Consider the following 18,354-nt stretch of genomic DNA (forward strand, 5'->3'; position numbering starts at 1 on the left):
CGTCTTCCTTTGTCCCTTTCTCTCTTCTTCCTCTCCTGCCTCTGAATGCTGTTTTCTGGGGGGACAGGACATTTCTGATAATGCCTGTGGGATGGGTCTGTTATCAGGAAAATAAACAGGTTCTTGTTGACTTTGTAGATAAAAGCTACTATACTGCATGAAACGGAATCTCTTTCTGTTTCTTAAATCAGTTAGAACAAGCGTAATAGCTCGGTCTTTATCGTCCTCTTTCTAATCTTGCACAAGGGAATACTATGACTCCTTTCAACCTATATAGGATCTACTGCAAGAGCTATTTTCATGAGTTTTTGGATGAGTGTTTCCATTACCTCAGGCAAATATTATGGGTCACTTTTTTGCCTGAATATCCAGATGTTTAATGTCATCACCCAGCTCATCAAAGTTACTAGTATATTTTGTGCAAGATAGTTTGAAGTTTGGATCTTTTTACCATGATTTAAAAATAATAAAAACATAAAATAACCTCCAGCTATCCCCCCCCCACTACTTCCCAAACCTCATTCTCCGTTTAACCTATCCAGTAACTTTACTCTCTGTAAAATTCATTAATGTTAAGGAACACTACTTTCCTCTGTGCCTTGTAGAATTACAGATAGCATGTACATTAATGTAGTACTTCTTAAAAAATGTATTTTATGAATGATTAGGTATAGTGCCTGTGAGCTACTACAGAAAAAGGAGAGTATGCTAAGAGTAATGTAGTACTTTCAATGGTACCCAGTAAGTTTTTGGCCAAAAAATCTATGAGGAAAGTTGAATAAAATGTAATTATCAGAAGAGAGCAATTTCCTGTAGTTTAATTGGCACTTGGTATTTTTAGCTTCTGTGTTCTTCAGTTTTTCTCACATGCAGCTGCTTCTGTATTCTCCTTCTGTTTTAAAATGATAAAAAAAAAAAAAAGACAAACACCCACATTTTTAGTGGTCCATAATAGTTTCTGAAAGGATGGTCACCTAGATCAGGAAGTAGCTTCTACAATCGTGGTTTGCATGATAGTGATGGTAGAAATGCTTAGTTTGAGGGGTTTTATGTGTTTAATGTATGTTTTTTTGTTTTTTTTGTTTTAGACTTTCGATGCAAATGATCTTTATCAGGGACAGAATTTCAGCAAGGTTCTCAGCTCTCTAGTTGCTTTAAATAAGGTGACTGCAGGTAAGTAGAATCTGCTGTTTTGATGCTCTCTTACCTTATGCTCAGCACACATTAATACATACTTATATCTGTTGCTATGTCCATGGTAAAATGAACATCAGCAGCCTTTTAGAAGAGTTTCTTGTTGCAGTTAATTCTGTGCTTGCTGTTTTAAGACTTTGACAGTGGCCTCTCAGGATTCTTTAGTCTCTTCTTCTGCAGAGGATTTTTTGCAGTGAAGCAAAAGACAGAGCCTTTTAGGTGGCAAGTGTTCTTAGAAGGACCTATTGGTCTTTTTTTCTCCCCCCTCCCCCCCCTCCACTTTGTACTAACTACTGAAAAAAGACTTTTGCTCCTCTCTCCTTCACTCCCATAACTGAACATTATTGCCAACAAAGACTTTTGCCTTGTTCTTCGTTTTTGTCCTTAAGAAAGCACTGTCTTTATTGACAGTAGCACAGGAGTGGCGAGCATCTCTGGTCCCTTAAGCCGTGCACCATTCATTTTGGTAGCAGCTACAAGATGTAGTATCTGCCTTGTGTTTCTTAGGAGAGATAGCTGTAGAGACAGCTCACAAGTGATAGGTGGCAGTGCTCTGTTGTAGGATGAGGCCGTGCTAAGCAACTGCAACTGGTCCAAGGACAGTAAAGAAATGTTAATCTTGGAGGCCCTTTTCATCTTCTTGCTTCTCTGTGCTGGGATTTTCCATTATCGGCAGCAAGTTCCTCTATTGTTCATCAGGTTAGAGGCTGGAGAGAGTGAAGATTGTTTAAAAATGAACCATGATTGTCAGCTTTAATGTGGGGAGGACAGCGAAGTTGATATAAAGAAAAGTCAGTGGTGAATCAGTGTTGTTTGGTTTAATAGTAGTGTTGGGAATATCTTGTCATTTTCATAGTACTCTGGTGCATTATGATAGGGAATTTATTGTGTTTTTTCTTGTATCAGAAAATGTCCCTTAGGAGGGAGTTTTATGACCAAATTCTTGGTTCTAATGAATTGACATGGAGAAATTCCACTGACTACTTCTTTGAAGCTACTTACACCAGTTAACGATGTTGCCTTTCATCTTAGCTGCAAGTGTAAATGTAGACCATTTCAGTACATCTTTAAAGTTGCTACTGTACACTGACCATAGATGTCTCGGAGGGGGGCAGGAGCAAGGGGCAGGGAAAGTGTGGCTGTGTTTGGTCCAGATATCAATAGACAAATATCCACATCAAAAAGCCACAATTGCAGCTGGCATTAGAAAGGACCCTGCTTTATTACTTTGATGGGGGAGAGGGGGGAACCAAAAATCAAAACCACATGCAAACTGTGTTGCTGCCTCATTCCTAGTAGCAAGCAGAGCTGCATAAATCTTCCTGACTAACTCTTCTTCCAAACAATTTTCTTTAATTGGGTGACTGTGTAGAAGGCATTTTAGGCTATATCTCCCTGTCCAGTGTTGAAAGATGGCTTTCAGATCTCCATCTGGGTCTGCAAGAATTTCAAGCATACACAGACCTTCTGAGATGGATCTTTCTGCAACTGAAGGAGTATGAGTAATGAGCACAGAGCTGACAGAAGGCTTCTATGTATATACACTCCACCAGGTTCTTTAACTTCAGATGGGATAGGGACAAGGTACCTGTAGTTGGTTGTAGGCAGAAAAGGGGAGAGGAACTGGTATAGAGCAGTTGAGGTAACTGTGAAGAAGAATGGGTGTTATAAACCATGGGAATCTTTGGGTGGATGGAAGTGTGAAGCTTCTGTGAAAACTACCATATTAATATTTATCAAACATGCACATTCCATAGTCAGTCAAGATTTCTGAATTTTTTACAGCAGAGCTGATTTTATTTTATTTTTTTCCTGGAAATAATCCCACTAACATGTTTATTTTGTATTTGAAATTTTAGTGGATAAATGGGGACTGCAAGCCTTTTAAGACTATCAAAACTTAAAATTAATTTGGAAGTATTCAGATATTATTAGTAAAAATACTTGCAGTTTGTGTGTCGTTGTTTGGAATAGTCTCTGCGTCCTTTCAGCTCTAAGCCATGTTCAGTTTCTAATTCAAAATCCAAGAGGTTCTCCTGTGTTGGTGTATTAATTCTGCTTTTGTAAAATAGAGAATTTCAGGAATCAGGACACACTTAAACAGAATTTTTATGTAGAGTGTTTTGGAAGTTGGAACATACTGTAATGAATAAAACTGGTCCTATCCCTAGATGAACTGGGTCTAAACACTGGATTTGGTGGTGTGTCTGTTCTTCCACTTGACTGCAAATAAAAAACATCTCCTTTGTAGTAACAAACTCAGCATGGAGATGTTTCAGGTTACTGCTAATTCTTAAGTCCTGTTAGTTTCTGATGGTTCTTTGATGGGCACTTTAAATTTTTGGCAGCATTAGCGTTGGCCATAAAGTTATGATCTGCAAATGAAGTCCATGATCTAGTCCTGTTCTTCCAGCAGTTTGTGAAGACGAAGTAGTGTATGCTTTCTGTAATGAGTTATAATCTGCAGCATTTATATTAACACAGTAGGATGCTTCTTTAAATGCTTTTTAGAAAGCAAGTTCACAAAGAGTGAGTTTTTCTGTAACTTCGATGTGTAATGACATTATCCATACAAAATATGTAACTTAATATGAATAGTTCTGATATTTGACTGGGGAGTCTGTATTCTAAAACTTTTTGAAGGAGAATGATTTTTGAAGGATAACAATGACTCAAAAAGATACACATTAGCAAGATAGTCTGGAGTGGTTGAGGGGGAATGAGAGCCTCCTTTATCAGCATTTTTCTTCTGTGCTCTTTGTCCATCTTGAATGCTTTTCCTCCTCCTGCATCTCAGCTGCCATTAGACACTGTGCTGAAGTTGGAATATTTTCTAGCTCAGATGAATTGAGTTCTCCTTTCAGATTTTTTTTTGACATGGAACAGCAGATATATTCTGTTCATCAGTCTCTTTGTGGAACTAAATCTGCATGTGTCATTTCCCTTTGATCAAAAATAATGAGGACTGCGTAATCATTGCTTGCCGTAGCCTGAAAGCAACTAAGTAGGAGAATGTAGTTGTGTCTGTGAACCGCTAATATAGGTCAAGTGTTGGAGGCGTAGCAAGCTGCTAGGAAGGAGAATACACAGAGGCGTAAGAAGCAGGAAGCAGTTGGGAGACTTGCGCAGTCTAGTGAAAACATCCAAGCTTGGGACAGAAAACATTACATTGCTTTGGGGACTCCTGGGAGCTCAGATGCTTACTGAAGGATTTCCTTGCATGGGGAAAGCAGAAGGAAAAGGAATGACTTGTTTTACTCTTGGGCAAAGGAGCAATGTTTGTGCACTGTAACATGTCGCTTCTGCAGGGGCCCTGGAGCATTCCCCCTCCCAGGGGTTTGGCTGCCAGGGCTTGGGGCCTGATCCCAAGCCCGACCTGCGGGTGACCGCCTGGCCTCGACCTGTTCCCGTCCCTGCGGCGGTGCCCAGTGCCGGGGCCCCCCGGCTGCCCCCAGTTTTCTGCTCCCTTGTGGGGCAGTGGGACGGGCCCTGGCCGTGAGGGCCAGCCCTGCTGTCCTGGGATCCCCCAGCGCCCAGCCCCAGGGAGCCCCCAGCCCGCACCCTGCCCTGACAACATGTGACACTTCCCTTTGGTGAACATTTTGGATGAATGCGGTGTTTACAAGAGAGAGAACTGAAAGAGGGGAGAAGCTTGGGGAGGTTTGTGTTTTCAAGCAACTGGCTTTCTTCTCTTTTCCTTTATCCCTTCCTTGCTCCCTTCCCTTCCCCCCAAAAAAGGAAAAATAGCTTAGTTGGTTAAAAAAAAAAAAAAAAAAAAAAAGGGATAAGCCAGAGGAATGTAGGAAAAAGGAGACAGTGGAAAGAATGTTTTAATTGAGAAGGAGATGGTGTGTGTAGGGGGGGGAGAATTAAGAAACAGATGTGGCTGACTGCTTCAGGCGAGTTTTATGCATTTGAATTTCTTGGCAACTAGTTAAAATGATGCTGGTTAATTACCTTTAAATAGACTGGTAGTGGGTAGGAATGGAGAAATAGTATCCTAGCCCACCTTTTCCTAAAACGCTCAGATAATTTTCCTGTCTGCGTGTGGAAGAAACTGTCAGTGTCCGAGGAGTTCAGATCATTCTATTACTCTTTTTTATCTTGAGTTACTGAGCAACGACTGATACCTTGAATCTGCTTTAAGTGCATGAGTTTTACAGATATATGTAGAAATTTATGTGCAAATCTCTTGAATTGGTGTTTGACGCCTTTTTTTTTTTTTTTTTTTTTTTTTTTTTCCTCCAGACATAGGGCTGGGAAGTGACTCTGTATGTGCACGGCCCTCATCTCATCGGATAAAATCTTTTGATTCCCTTGGATCCCAGTCTTTGCACAGCAGAACTTCAAAACTCTTTCAGGGACAGTATCGGAGTTTGGTAAGTTCTAGAAGAATTGAAACAGGCTGAGGAATGATTTTTTTTTCTTTTAACTAGATCTGTAAGTAAACAATAGCGTAGCAGAGTAACTGTTTACTCTGTGTCTCTCCCACCTCTGTAGTTCAAGCCTATGAAGTTCTGTTTTCACAGTTTTTCTTATGTTCTTCCAAAATATATGCAGATTTCTATGAACTTCTGATTATTTTTCTTGTCACTTACCACTCTATCTCATATGCATGTGTTGTGTCCCTCTGGTGTTCTTTTTAGTTTTCATGATATGAAGTTGCTTTTTTAAAAGACAAAATCTTATTTTCTCCATGGGCTGTACTGCCTCTGAGTTTAAGGAATGATGAAGGAAGGGTATTCAAACCTCAGCGGAGGTGATGCTTGTAATGTTGGCAGTGTTAGTAGTTATTCCTGTTTTCTGTTTTAAAGGGTGAATCGTTCTTCAGGTAGCCTTCAGGTAACTGAGTTGTATGGGCAGTTATTTGGCAGTATAGATGAAATGAAGGTGGAGTACTGTATTGAAATTGGCCATCTTGAAAGGTGCTTTTGTCAGCTAAAAGATTTGAAAGGACAGGTCAGGTCCCTGCTGTAAACTTCTTATTTCATGCATGAAGACGACTATTTTGAACAGTGATGGCTGGTGTGTGGCACTTTAACGCAACCCTCTGGTTAAGCTTTCTTAGGTGTGTCTTGATGTGCTTTCTCTGGTAGCAGGGCCAGTGCAAGTTCTTGCCCCAGGCTACTCATTCCAGCTCCAACTCGGCTGTTCACCACCCACTTGCCTTTGCTGATGCAACTGTTTGTGGGACTAGCTGTTAGCTGGATCACTGAAGTGATCAGAGTTTTAAGTGCTTGCATTATTTCGATGATCTGTGCACCGCTGGCATAACTAAGGGGCAGGGAATTGTAAGGTGGAGGGGAAGAGAGCTAGTGGCCAAGACCAGGAAATTCTTAGGTTGGCTTTGCTGCTGAAGACATTCAGTTTGCAACCCTTCTCAACAAATTTGTTACTCGGTTTCTTGTGCTGGAGAGCCACCCTGATAGAGTAAACGGGCTGTAGTTGACATCGCTGTGCAATGTTGTTGCTTATTTTGTGGCTTTTTACTGTTTATTAATGCAAACATATTCTCCTGTTGAGCAGTCATAATGAGTGAAAGCACATGACGTATGAGTAGAGGACTAAAGCAGACACACTTCTTTGAAACTACTGCAATATAGTTGTTAAACAGTTTGTCTCACGGTATCTTGGAGCAAATTGTGAAAGTTGCATTTTGCCCTCATTTCATTACAGCTGCACAGCTACTAAAAGTAGTATGATAAATTATGAGATGTGATACAATTTTGTAATTGCTGTGTATATAAATTAAGCTGACGTTACATGATCCCAGTGGCATTACAGGGTACATCTTTTAATCACCTGGGCTGTATAGCAAACGTGCAAGTGAAATTCTGCTACATGGGTAGCTGGCTAGGATTCACTTACACGGTCATTTTCTCACTGAGTCACTTTTTCCTAGTTATACAGATATTGATCCTTATTTGTGGTAGCGTTGGACATATTTTTTAATAATCATATTCTCTCAATTCCAGTGCATGGGACTGTTTTGGGGTTATTTAAAGCTGTCCAGATTTTTAACTTTTTTTTTTTCCCCCAGTGTGAATCTTTGTCCTGACTCTTATAACATGCTTGAGTGATGCAAACTTTCAAAATTGATGTCCAAAAACAAAATACGAATTTTGAATATGATTATTTTGAAATACTTTAAAAAAGTAACTACCAACATTCAGTTGTTACAATAGAGAGATAATCTGCCTTCACATCTATGATGGGGATATGGGCGGCTTCAAGTCTGACATGCTGCAAATTTGCACCTTTACTAATCTTGTGGCAAGTGGTTTGTGAGTCCTTATTCAAAGTAAATTGCATAATAATGGTTTCTTAGGTTTCCTAAAAGAATACAGGCCTTTTCCATTGGTAGGCCATTTTGACTTGCACGTTCCAACGTGGAATCTTCCAACATGACCTATTACAGAAAGTTTTAAGCTGCAAACTCTTTATTTGTATCCAACATTAAAGTTTTTGACTTAAACCCAACTCTTCCCCCCCACCCCATCCAGAATGTCTTAGAAAAACTATCTAATATAAAGCTGTTGTTTCTTTGTAGTTGCCAAAGGCAGTTTCAGTTTATACTATATATAGAAAATAGTATTTGATTTTTGGAGAGTAAAAATTATTCTAATTTTAACTCTGCTGGTCTCTTCTGATTTGAAGGGCCATAATAAGATAGTATACTCTCTGGATTGGTATAAATCCATAGATGTAAATAACAGAAATACTGGAATTGGAAAATTGTGCCTTGCAAATGCTTAGAATAAAAATAATATATGGGGAGTGTTGGTTGGGGGGAGAGGCTGTTTCCATTTTTATGGATGCTTCTGTTTTGGTCATGGAATAATTGTTTAAATCTCTAAAGTTATCCTTTTGTTGTTTGTATTCTCACTTATTAGGACATGACAGATAACAGCAACCATCAGTTGGTGGTGAGAGCAAAATTTAATTTTCAACAGACAAATGAAGATGAACTTTCTTTTTCAAAAGGAGATATTATTCATGTTACAAGAGTGGAAGAAGGAGGCTGGTGGGAAGGAACTCTAAATGGCAAAACAGGGTGGTTTCCAAGTAACTACGTACGAGAAATAAAATCAAATGGTGAGTTTTGAAGGAGAGCATATTTGTACAACTCTTTGCTTTGGGTAGAGGTGGATAGTTGTCGATTCGTTAAAAATTATAATGCTTTTTTTTTTTTTTTTTGTAGTTAGTGTGATTGTATTTACTGAGCTTTGTTCGTGGAAGTCATGAATGCTTAGGAACCGATACTCCCCCACCCAAGTTGCCTGATGCTGACATACTTTGATTTGGTGTTTGGGTTTAAATAGTGAGAGATTTCCTGCAAATTTCTAAATATGCCCAGTTACTTAGAAGCAAACAAAAGCAGAATTTTTCCTTTCCTAGAGGAAAAATCCTCATCCCTACTAAAATATACTTAAAATTAGATGAGAGACATTTTTGGAAGATAATGTATTTGTGACTTTCTTTTTCTTTATTGTTTACACATCCTCCACATTTTTTGTACAAATTTTAATCATATACCAATGTTATTCCAAAAATCATATAATGGAAGTGCCTTCTTTAAATGTCATCTTCATGACTAAATATCAGTACTAGTGTTGCTTTTTCCTCTGCCAGAACCTTGACAAGGGTGACATCTATTTGTTGTATCTTCCTGGTCTCTGCTTGCTTTCAGAGACTGAGGATAAACCTTTGTTCTTCCTACTACCTGAGGAAGCTCTGAGAGACTTTTCTACTGGTCACTTTGTCATAGCTCCAGTCCAAACATACAGCCACACAAATACTTGGTTGTTACCTCAAGTTTTGGGAGTAAACCCCATTTTTAAACTTGTCCTTTCTCCCCCAGTTGCATCCTCTTATTTTCTTCCTTGATTTCCTATCTACAATCACTGTATGCTGAATGCTCAAGTCTTACATCTGTAACTTTGGTGTCTTTTTCAGTTAGGCCCTCTCAGACAAAGTTGGGAACTAAAGATTTAGTTTTAATGTTCTTCTTCAGATACCTCTTAGATGAGGCTTATCCTGAAAAAAAAGTTTCCCAAAGCAGTGGTTTAGAATGCTTTTTCTTGTCTGTAGTGCTGCAGCAGTCTGTCTCAGCCATGCTGGATGTCCTGTGCCCTCATTTAAAATGCTGCTGCAGCGATCTCATTCTGATTTCATCAGTTTTGATCTCCTCTGACTCTGGAGACTGGACCCTTGGGTCAGCACTGTGGCTCCAGAATGGAAGTAGCCTTAAAAAGTGAACATATGAGAGCCAAACATTGCTAGCAACTGAAATGAAGGTTGTTTTTTTAGAATACAAAATGAACTTGGATGAAGGTCTCTCCCAAATAGGGAAGCCAAGAAGCTCTGAGACTGAGGCTAGTACAAAATGCAATTTGATTCTTTCCAATCTTTCCTTTATGTCTGATTTCTGGGCTGAGGTGAACTGCTTGCAGTCCCTGCTTTAACTTTCCCTTCTTGGTGTTAGGAGTTTCTGCTGAGCATTTCTTTTCCCTTCGCACTATAGGTGTGTTCCCTGTGGTCTTGGTCCCTCTGACTTCTGTGAGACTTGCTGCATTCTTGAGTTCTCTCATGTGCTCACTTGCTTCTATAGAAGAGAGTATGTACCCTCTCTGTCCCCCTTCTCAGGCAGTTCAGAGTTCATTGTTTTATTTTCTGTGCACTTACAAGCTCTTACAGAGAGAAAATGGCTGGTCTGCAGTGCTCAGGCTTTCTCTGTTCTCCTCCTCCCGTTCCATTGTTTTTGGAACTTCACTTCTCCTCCATGGTTTCAAGCATGGGTGTAGCTATTTCTCTTAGTACCTGCTCTGCTGATTTGGCAGTATTTCATTTATCAAAATACTAGCTTTAACCTGCCTTTATGCCTTTGTAGGCATGTGTTTGAATTGTCTGAAGTTGACCGTAGATGGGGGAGAGGAAGTGTGATGGAAGGAAGCATTACATACTATGAACTTCTTTGTATCATCTGTTAATAGCTTTTCTTCCTTAGAGAATTACAGATCAGCTTTTCCCCATAATTTATGTATATTATGGAATATTTTTTTACTACTACCATTATGCCCTTGCTAGTTGTATTTCATCTGGTGATCTGACTTTTTTTTTGATAACTTTTGCTTCATTTTGTGTGTTTGAGGTCACTGAAGTATTTGTGATTTTTTTGACCAAATTAATTTACATTTGCATTTCATATTCTTCATTTGTCATGCCCCTAATTTTTTTAGAAGGAATTATCATTCTTCTGAGCCTTTTTCTCCTAGATTGTCCCTTGTGGGATCTTTTCTATCAATATTTTAAGTTTACTGAAGCCTTCTCACTTGAAGTATATTGTTCTCATTTTGCGGCTGTTCCTCTTTCTTTTCCTGAGATTGGACAGTTCCATCTTTTTTTTGGTCATTTACATGAAAGTGGTTCTGAACATTTCTGTTCTCAACTGATCTCTGCTTTGTGGTTATTGCTGGAGGTGCTAGAGGGAGAGGGCTTTTTTAGCATTCTCCTGCTTCTGTATCCCAACGTACTACCGTTGTGTTCTGAGGTTGGACTGTCTTTGTTCTACTGTGCCCGTTGAAAAAGGAATGTAACGTCCTCCCGCTTACCATGAAGTTCTGCAGTTATTATGGCTCTGGTGGTTGTTCACAAGAAGTTTTGTCCAGGTAATCTTTATGGGTTGACAGTCTGTGTTGAACTACTGTCCCCTTGCTCCTTTTTGTGAGACTGGTTGACGTTTTTTGAGCGGTAATCTTCCACTCTCTGTTTTCTTGACTCCCTGGCAGATAGCTCTCTTGTTTAAGATTTTGCTACTTTAGAAATGTTCTAAGTGTATTCTTATTCATGCTTTGACCAAATGATTAAAACACAAAAGTGCTTTGGTCCCCACCCCTACAGTGTGCTTCAAAATGAGTTAGTAGAACTTAATCTCTTGCAGGCTCAGATTGAAAGTCTTTTTACCCTTTAGTGTTCTAAAGAATTTATTTCAAAAAAGATCAGTGTAGGATTGTTGAGGTGCTTGCCCTCGATTAAAGTCTCTTTATAACCAGAGCATTCATCCTGGACATCTAATCAGTTTCCCAGAGTCTCAGTAAAATGTTCTGGCATTGACAATATGACTTTAACTATACTTCTTCCCTCAAATGTGGCTGAAAGTACTGTAACTACTTCTAGTTAGGAATTCTGTGCAGGGAATATTGTTATCATTTCTGATGATATGTTATTTGAATAGCCTCTGGGAACTGCTGGGTTTCATTAAATAAATCTCTTCAATGTGCTGTAACCTGACTTTGAGAAACTGGATAACAGAAGAAAGGAAAGCCGTTTGTTATGCATGTGTGTTCTGTTTTAATTCTCACAAAATTCATAGTCGTTAGATGTTTAGATAAATGGATTTTTGTTCTAAATTAAAATATTAAAATATACTCTTAATATCGGATAACGGTATGTTTGTAATCTTAGCTTGTGCAGTTGCCCTGTAGTGGATAGAAAGCCAAGGAGAGAAAGAAAGCTAAGAGGAGAAGCTGAAAAATATCGGATAATCTGAGATTAAGATACAGTAGTTGTTTTTCCTGACAGGTAGTTCAGAATACTGGCTATATGAGGAAGTTGCCATGAAGGAAACAAATGACCAGATTTGGTGTGCTGCTTAGTAAGGGATCTGCTCTTATCCACATTGCGTTCTTACAGATTATATAAGGAAAGTGAACTGTATTACGTTTATTGCACAAGGAGGGAATGCACAAGATCAGTTAGCACAGAGTAGCTAAAACTTTGCAAAGCTGTACCCTTGTTTACTACATTGTAACTTGTTTGCTTATCTATAACAGAATGATTAGTGTTAGCACAGAATAGTAATATATGTATGGTGAATATTATGAATGGTTGTGGAAAAACTAAAATGAGATTATTGAGCAAAATGCTGCCTTTAATTTTCTCTTTCTTAAGCTGGACAATGATTTTGTAAATTTTAGGAAAAGAAATTTGATCAGTTGAGCTGAGAAGTGATTTTTATTCTACTTTTGGGTGTTATTTTTTGGAAGGGAACAAAAGGGATCTGTTTGAAATTAGGTACTTCTGATTAAATTTATAAATAGAAGAAAAAAGTTTAGAGTAGTTTCTTTATAAGGTAAGCACATATCTGAAAGGATGAAAAAGGTGGTCCATTTCTCTTTCTCTCTCCTGCATGCATGTTTTCAGTTCCTTCTTTGAATCCTGTAACATCTTGCCTTTTTTAATGTTCTTTGATCACTAGTCAGGAAGTACTTTGAAATTAGTGGGTTTTTTTGTTTTTTTTTTTAATTTTCATCCTGCTGTACTGTTGCATGTGACAGAGGGTAGAAGATTTATACTGTATAAGTTTATAAGATATCTGACAGTATGGCCTATAGAATTTTTTTTCTTTATATAAAAAGAAGCTTGGCACATGAAAGTATAGAAATGTGGAGATGGAGTCTTATACTGCTGGTTTGATCTCGCATGGTAAAGAGATTTGGAGACTTAGTTTTGAGAATTACCTTGTGATGAAAAGAATAGCACTTGGCAAACATGGGAGGTACTTGCCAAACTACTGTCATTTGTTAATTATATTTTAAAAAAATCACACGTCACTTGCTAGTTAAGTTTTTCTGAAGTGTAATCCATGACATGACTATGCAGAAAGCAATAAAGCTTTGAAAATGTCATTTGATGTATCACAGGCTTTTTTCCAATCCTTCTCAGAAATTAATGTGTTGTTACTGTCTTGCCTCTCTTCTGTTATGCGGGCTGGGTAGTTCTGTTAGTATCAGGCCCAGTAAAACTTGAAATGTTAGTGGTGCTTCTGGTTGGATGCAAAAATGACAAAATTTGATGTTATTGGAAAAGGCAGTGTATAGTAGAAGAGTAAAGAGTATCTGCTATTCCTAACCCTTGGTGCATGAGGGAAAGACAAAACAGACTTTTAGCTTTTAAAAAAAAAAAAAAAAGCACTAGTTTTTCTTTCCCCACTCATGCACACCTGGAGGGATATTTTGTATTCTGTCAAGTGGTGTTCTGTAGGCATAAGTCAAATTAGCATTTGGGACAAATGAATGCTAACAGAGAAGAAATGCTGATCATGTCCATATTATTCAGTGGAGCATCTTGCAGCGATGCCTGAGCTAGCTTGAGAACCGGGAACAAATATAACAAATGTAAGTCCATCCTTATGGTGTTGGCTTGAACTGATTAGCCTTGAGAGAAAGAGCATGCTTGTAGCACCTGACTAGTAGGGCCACATGGCTTTTGGCAGCTGAGTTGGCCTATCTTTCCTCCAGTACTGTAGGATGAAATAGCCAGGGTCAGATTTCAGTCAGACTTCTTTAGTTGCCTTTAGATTAGTTGCCACTCTCACATTCTCTCTTCTCTCGTTTCACGTCTTTAGCTTATGTCGTGTTCATTTTCATGCACCAGTCTACTTCATGCTACCCTACAAAGCACTCCTTCAGGACATACCTTCCTAAAGCATTTCAGCTATAACTCTGCAAGAACAACATGGTCTAGTAATGGCAGGAAGATATGATGTTCATGATGGAGCTCTTTACAGAGTAGCATGAAGTAGATTGGTGCATGGAAATAGCATAAGCTGAAGACATGAAAGAAGAGAGATAGGAGAGAATGTGAGAATGGCAACTAATTTGGAGGCAACTAAAAGAAGTACTTCCATGTTAATGCAAACAGAACATTGGGAAGAACTGGGTAAGTTGTCCTTTTACAGTCTCTTGGAAAGCTAGATGTTTGTAAGGGATGAGATAATTTTTTAACAACTTTATTTTAGATAGTTGGTGGCATCTTACATGCTACTTAGGGAAAGGTTACAGAAGCAGCTGCTCTGAATTGTTCTGATGTACACGGAGATTGTACTGAGTACGTAATATGCTGGAAGAATAATTTAGAAAACCTGTGCTAGCCTCTCTCTGGGCCCAGAGATGATTTGTTAATTGAATTCTACCTCATTAATCATTAGCAGTGTAAAAAACTTCAAAATATTAGGATGCAATTGAATGTAATGCTTTGACTGGAAATAGTGGGAACTTACCTTTTTGTGTCAGTCATCTGTTAGATAAAGTCTCTTTCAGTACTTGGAACAGATGCTTGTTTGCTTTGGATTTGATCATGTGCCGTGCATGTTTGCATGGTGTTTTCAGTGTGAATGAAACAGATTCCTATTAGTATTGAGAGAAAAGTAGAAAGAGGGGAAGAGGCTTCTGTGTGGAAAAACTTGGTATCCAGCTCAGGCCACTCTCTAGCAATTTTCCATGCTTTGGAGAATTGTGCACATGTTGGAATGGGCAAGATTCTAGGGTTTTGCTAATATTTCTGAAACCTGTGGACTTCATGGTTTTAGACCTTTGTATTTTCCTGGTACACTAGATAGGACTCTGCTTGAAATGTTTAATGATTTATGCAGTATGTTTGTAAACGTTCTCTAATGTCCTCTCATGATGGATGATAAATAAGTAATGCTTATGTTTGTTCATGCTAAGAAAGTGATTTCTTATGTGCAAGATGAGGCTTTCCTTCCATGTAATGCACTGTGTAATAAGTAAATTGCAACAAGACTTGTTTCTTATTCCTACTTATGAAGCAAGGCAGTGCTTGGAGGCAGAATACCAGACGTGATAGACAGCTGGACTGATTTGCTGTGTCTAGTTCTGCATTTTTCAGCAAAAGAAACAACCTTTGAGTTTTAAAAGCTGAATGTTGATTATGGCTGTTTAGGCAAAATGATTCTAACGTGTAAATTTTGTGTGTGTATCCTGTTCTAAATCTGAATCTGATACCGTGTATACAATAGATAACTGATTCACCTGAACAGCCGGTAATACAAATGATTCTCTATATATTCTAGCAAAAATCTCCTAACATCTTCAGCAGCTTAAGAAAAATAAAGTTAGAGGAAGAGGTGCATTTTTACATTCTTTAAAATGATAAAGTAACTATAAGGAGAGCCAGCGTTCTTTGACCAGCCAGTTTTCTCAAGATTAAGAAAGGTCAGACATCTGCATAGAATTCAAAGACAAGTATATACCTTTTTCCTTAGGTGACTCAGTTTATTGTTCGGTTTCTCCTCCCCTGTCTTTGGCACATGGTTAGTATCCCTTTATGTATTCTATGAAGTTGAAAGTTGCTGTAAAGTGTAGGGATAAGTCAAGAGCTCCCACAGAGAATGAAAGCAAAATACCAGGGTCATTTAAACTTTGCATCATTTTCATCCTGTGGTCCAATGAAACAAGTTCTAATTGTCCCATTAATGAGTAGCATTATAGCTGTAAATACAACGTGAATTTAGGCATCTCTTCAGCATTGTGTTTAATGTCAAATCGCCTTGTGTTTATAGTTTTTTTTATAAGGGAAGGGAAGGAGTCCCGTCATGTGGGATTATTTGGCTGTATAACAGAGCGGGTATGTACTGCAAGGCTGGTGACTGTGAGAGCATCGGTGCTCCCAACTGGCTATAACTGCTTGAGTGAATGTTTTCTGTGCTGCATGTCAGCTTATAGGTGACTTCAGAGGGGAACAAAAAACCTTAAGCAAAATGGTTTAACTGTTTTCTCTGAACATGGTGAGGAGAAATGTTTTTGTCCATGTTTGGCAGTTTTAAGCCCGCATTTTATTTTTAGAATAGCTTCTTTGAGGAGAGTTCCAGAGCAATACAGGGAAAATCCCCTTAAAGTAAAAGTAGTGCATGAGTGCTCCTGAGCACTAAACTTTTCCTAACAGACTTCTAGCTAAACCTTTATGTCCAGCTAGCCTGTCCTGCACTCCTAGCAGCAGAGAGAAAAAGGTGGCCCATGTCTGCAGTCTGCTGGGCTGAGACTGCAACAGGCAGAATTTGGCATCAAATGAAGTAGCCTCAAGAGTGCACTAAATTACTTTAAGTTCTCCAGACCAACAGAGATTGGTAACTTGTTGGGTACCATGTGGTGGTGTCCTTCTGGTCAGCTTCATTAACCAAGGGCATTTCCCATAGCTGGCCATTAGCTTGGCTAACGGGGCTCCTAGCGGAAAGGCAGTACTGTATCTATAGAGACTTGCATCATTTATTCTTAATGGTCTGAAGTGTCAGGTAAACTAAAGTTAAATTATTCATAAATATTTATTAAAATTTAATTGAAACAGAGGAGTTTGCTTTTAAAATAAGGGTAGAACTCTCAATAGGTATGTTTTTGATGCTGCTGTTTTTTGTATTGAACAATCTGCTATTTTGTTGTTTGGGTACTCAAGTGCTTGGCGTCTTAGACAAGCCTGGTGGTGTGTGTGTGCGTGTTGGTTTTTGTTGTTTTTTTTCCTTTTTAGCATAATGTCTTGATACTACAGTCTCACCTGGCTGTGTGTTGTCAAGCGTAAGAGGTCAGAAGAAGATACTGTAAATCCTGCCTTCTCTTTCTCCAGCATGCAGTTTGATGCTTCTGACTGCCCCTCCCCCCTCCTCCCCCCTCCTTGGTTGGATTAGAGGAATGGTAGAGGTGGGAGGAGGTTTGGGGAGTGCGTTTTCTCTGCCTCTATGTTCTGGGTGTCAGCACTCAGAATAGCTTGTTGAGTGGTTCAGTGCTGCAGCCTCTCAGGCCTGTTGCTCGATCTTACAGACATATGTTGTCCTTTGAGGAAAACCACGTATACCTGAGGGATAGATACACTATGGTATTATACTTTCTAAGGATTGAATTTATTGTTTTGATGGATACTGTACATAAATTGTTCTAAACTGCATAAATGTTTTTTGACTTCCTTAACAATAAAGAGTAATTTGTTTTTAAAGATATTTTTTATAAGATAGCATCTGGTAAGTCATTTTACTACTTGTATAGTTTTTTGATTCTGTTTCAACAAGACTGTAAGTGTAATGTCCCACCTCTGGTACTTCTGCCCTTGGACAGTTGCTTTTACTGACTTCACTAAATTTATAAAAGAAGTTATTTTCTACTTTTGTTTAAAAGTGCATGTAGTGTTTGGAAATGCTTTAATTTTTAATTGCAGTCTGTTATAAATTTTTTGCTCCTAAAAATAAATTTGGAAAAAATATTTTTATTGGCTGGCTTTCTGGTTCTGGTACAACTAATGGGAATTTTTCTGTTTGCCTTCACTGAAGCCAGTATTTCATTCATTATGAACATATGAACCATTTTGATTTTTTACCAATACTTTCAAGCACAGATGTGTACGTTTCTCAGTGAAATATAATTTCACTATAACTTGTTACAAACATTTTAAAGCAGCTTGTTTGACCTCTAGTGTTGAGCTATGAAATTGCATCCCATTGACATAAAAATATCTTACATTTCAGAAAAACCGGTCTCCCCCAAATCAGGTACATTGAAGAGTCCTCCTAAAGGCTTTGATACATCTGCAATTAGCAAAAGCTATTACAATGTGGTGAGTGATTCTTTTTCCTCTGTGTGAGCTATTATATACAGTAGAACCTCATTTATCTATGTGCTCTTATCTGTACAAAAAAATTGGCAGCCTTTCCAGAGCCTTATTGCCAAAACTGGATAGGGACTTTAGTGAATTCTCATATTAACAAAATCATTATTAGATTTACGAAATATCACACATGGCTTCTCAAGTATGATGCAAAATTATAGTCTAAAGTAAGTGAATAATATGCATTTCTGTAATATATTATGCTCATTTTATGTGCTTGGCTAGTTGTTAATTTCTCTTTCCTCTCCCTCAAATATGCAATCAGTCTTTCCCAGTCACTATGAATTAATGAAATTCTGCTGTGTTAAAATGATTAAGAATATTTTGTCCTTTTTGTTGAACAAGACACTGAACATTTTGAATGAATTTTCCTTCTTTGTATTCATGCTTATGAATCAATTCAATTATCAACTTCTGGAACGTCTCCCTTATACTGGTGGATTGATTTCAGGACAAAAGTAGTACAGCCAGAATCAGCCTCTAATATATCCCAAGGAGTTCTTTAGCCTAATACTCACTTCTTTAGTAGATACATTTAAGAAACATATCAAACTCTATGTTTAAGCCTGTTGTAACCGTTTTGAAAATCTCTTTATTTACTCCCAGTAAATACACTGGGAAGGAAAAAGCATCTTACTGTTTTTGTTAACCACTGCTCCCTACTGGTGTAAAAACGAAACACGGGGCTGCTTGCCTTTGCCTTTGCTGCAA

At 38.4% G+C, this 18,354-nt stretch overlaps 1 protein-coding gene across 4 annotated transcripts in view; it reads left to right on the forward strand.

Annotated features, from left to right (window-relative positions):
• ARHGEF7 (Rho guanine nucleotide exchange factor 7) overlaps positions 1-18,354 on the forward strand; it is a 117,092-nt gene that overhangs the window by 34,813 nt on the left and 63,925 nt on the right. For all 4 annotated transcript variants that reach the window (XM_026068034.1, XM_026068033.1, XM_026068031.1 and 1 more), the window contains 4 exons: positions 1,089-1,173; positions 5,443-5,573; positions 8,088-8,289; positions 17,504-17,592. In XM_026068034.1, the coding sequence (XP_025923819.1) occupies positions 8,091-8,289; positions 17,504-17,592 (288 nt within the window). In that variant the 5' untranslated portion in view covers positions 1,089-1,173; positions 5,443-5,573; positions 8,088-8,090. The remainder of the gene's footprint in view (positions 1-1,088; positions 1,174-5,442; positions 5,574-8,087; positions 8,290-17,503; positions 17,593-18,354) is intronic.

The sequence above is a fragment of the Apteryx rowi genome, unplaced genomic scaffold (assembly GCF_003343035.1).
Source record: "Apteryx rowi isolate R43461 unplaced genomic scaffold, aptRow1 scaffold_267, whole genome shotgun sequence".
Taxonomy (NCBI): Eukaryota; Metazoa; Chordata; class Aves; order Apterygiformes; family Apterygidae; genus Apteryx; species Apteryx rowi.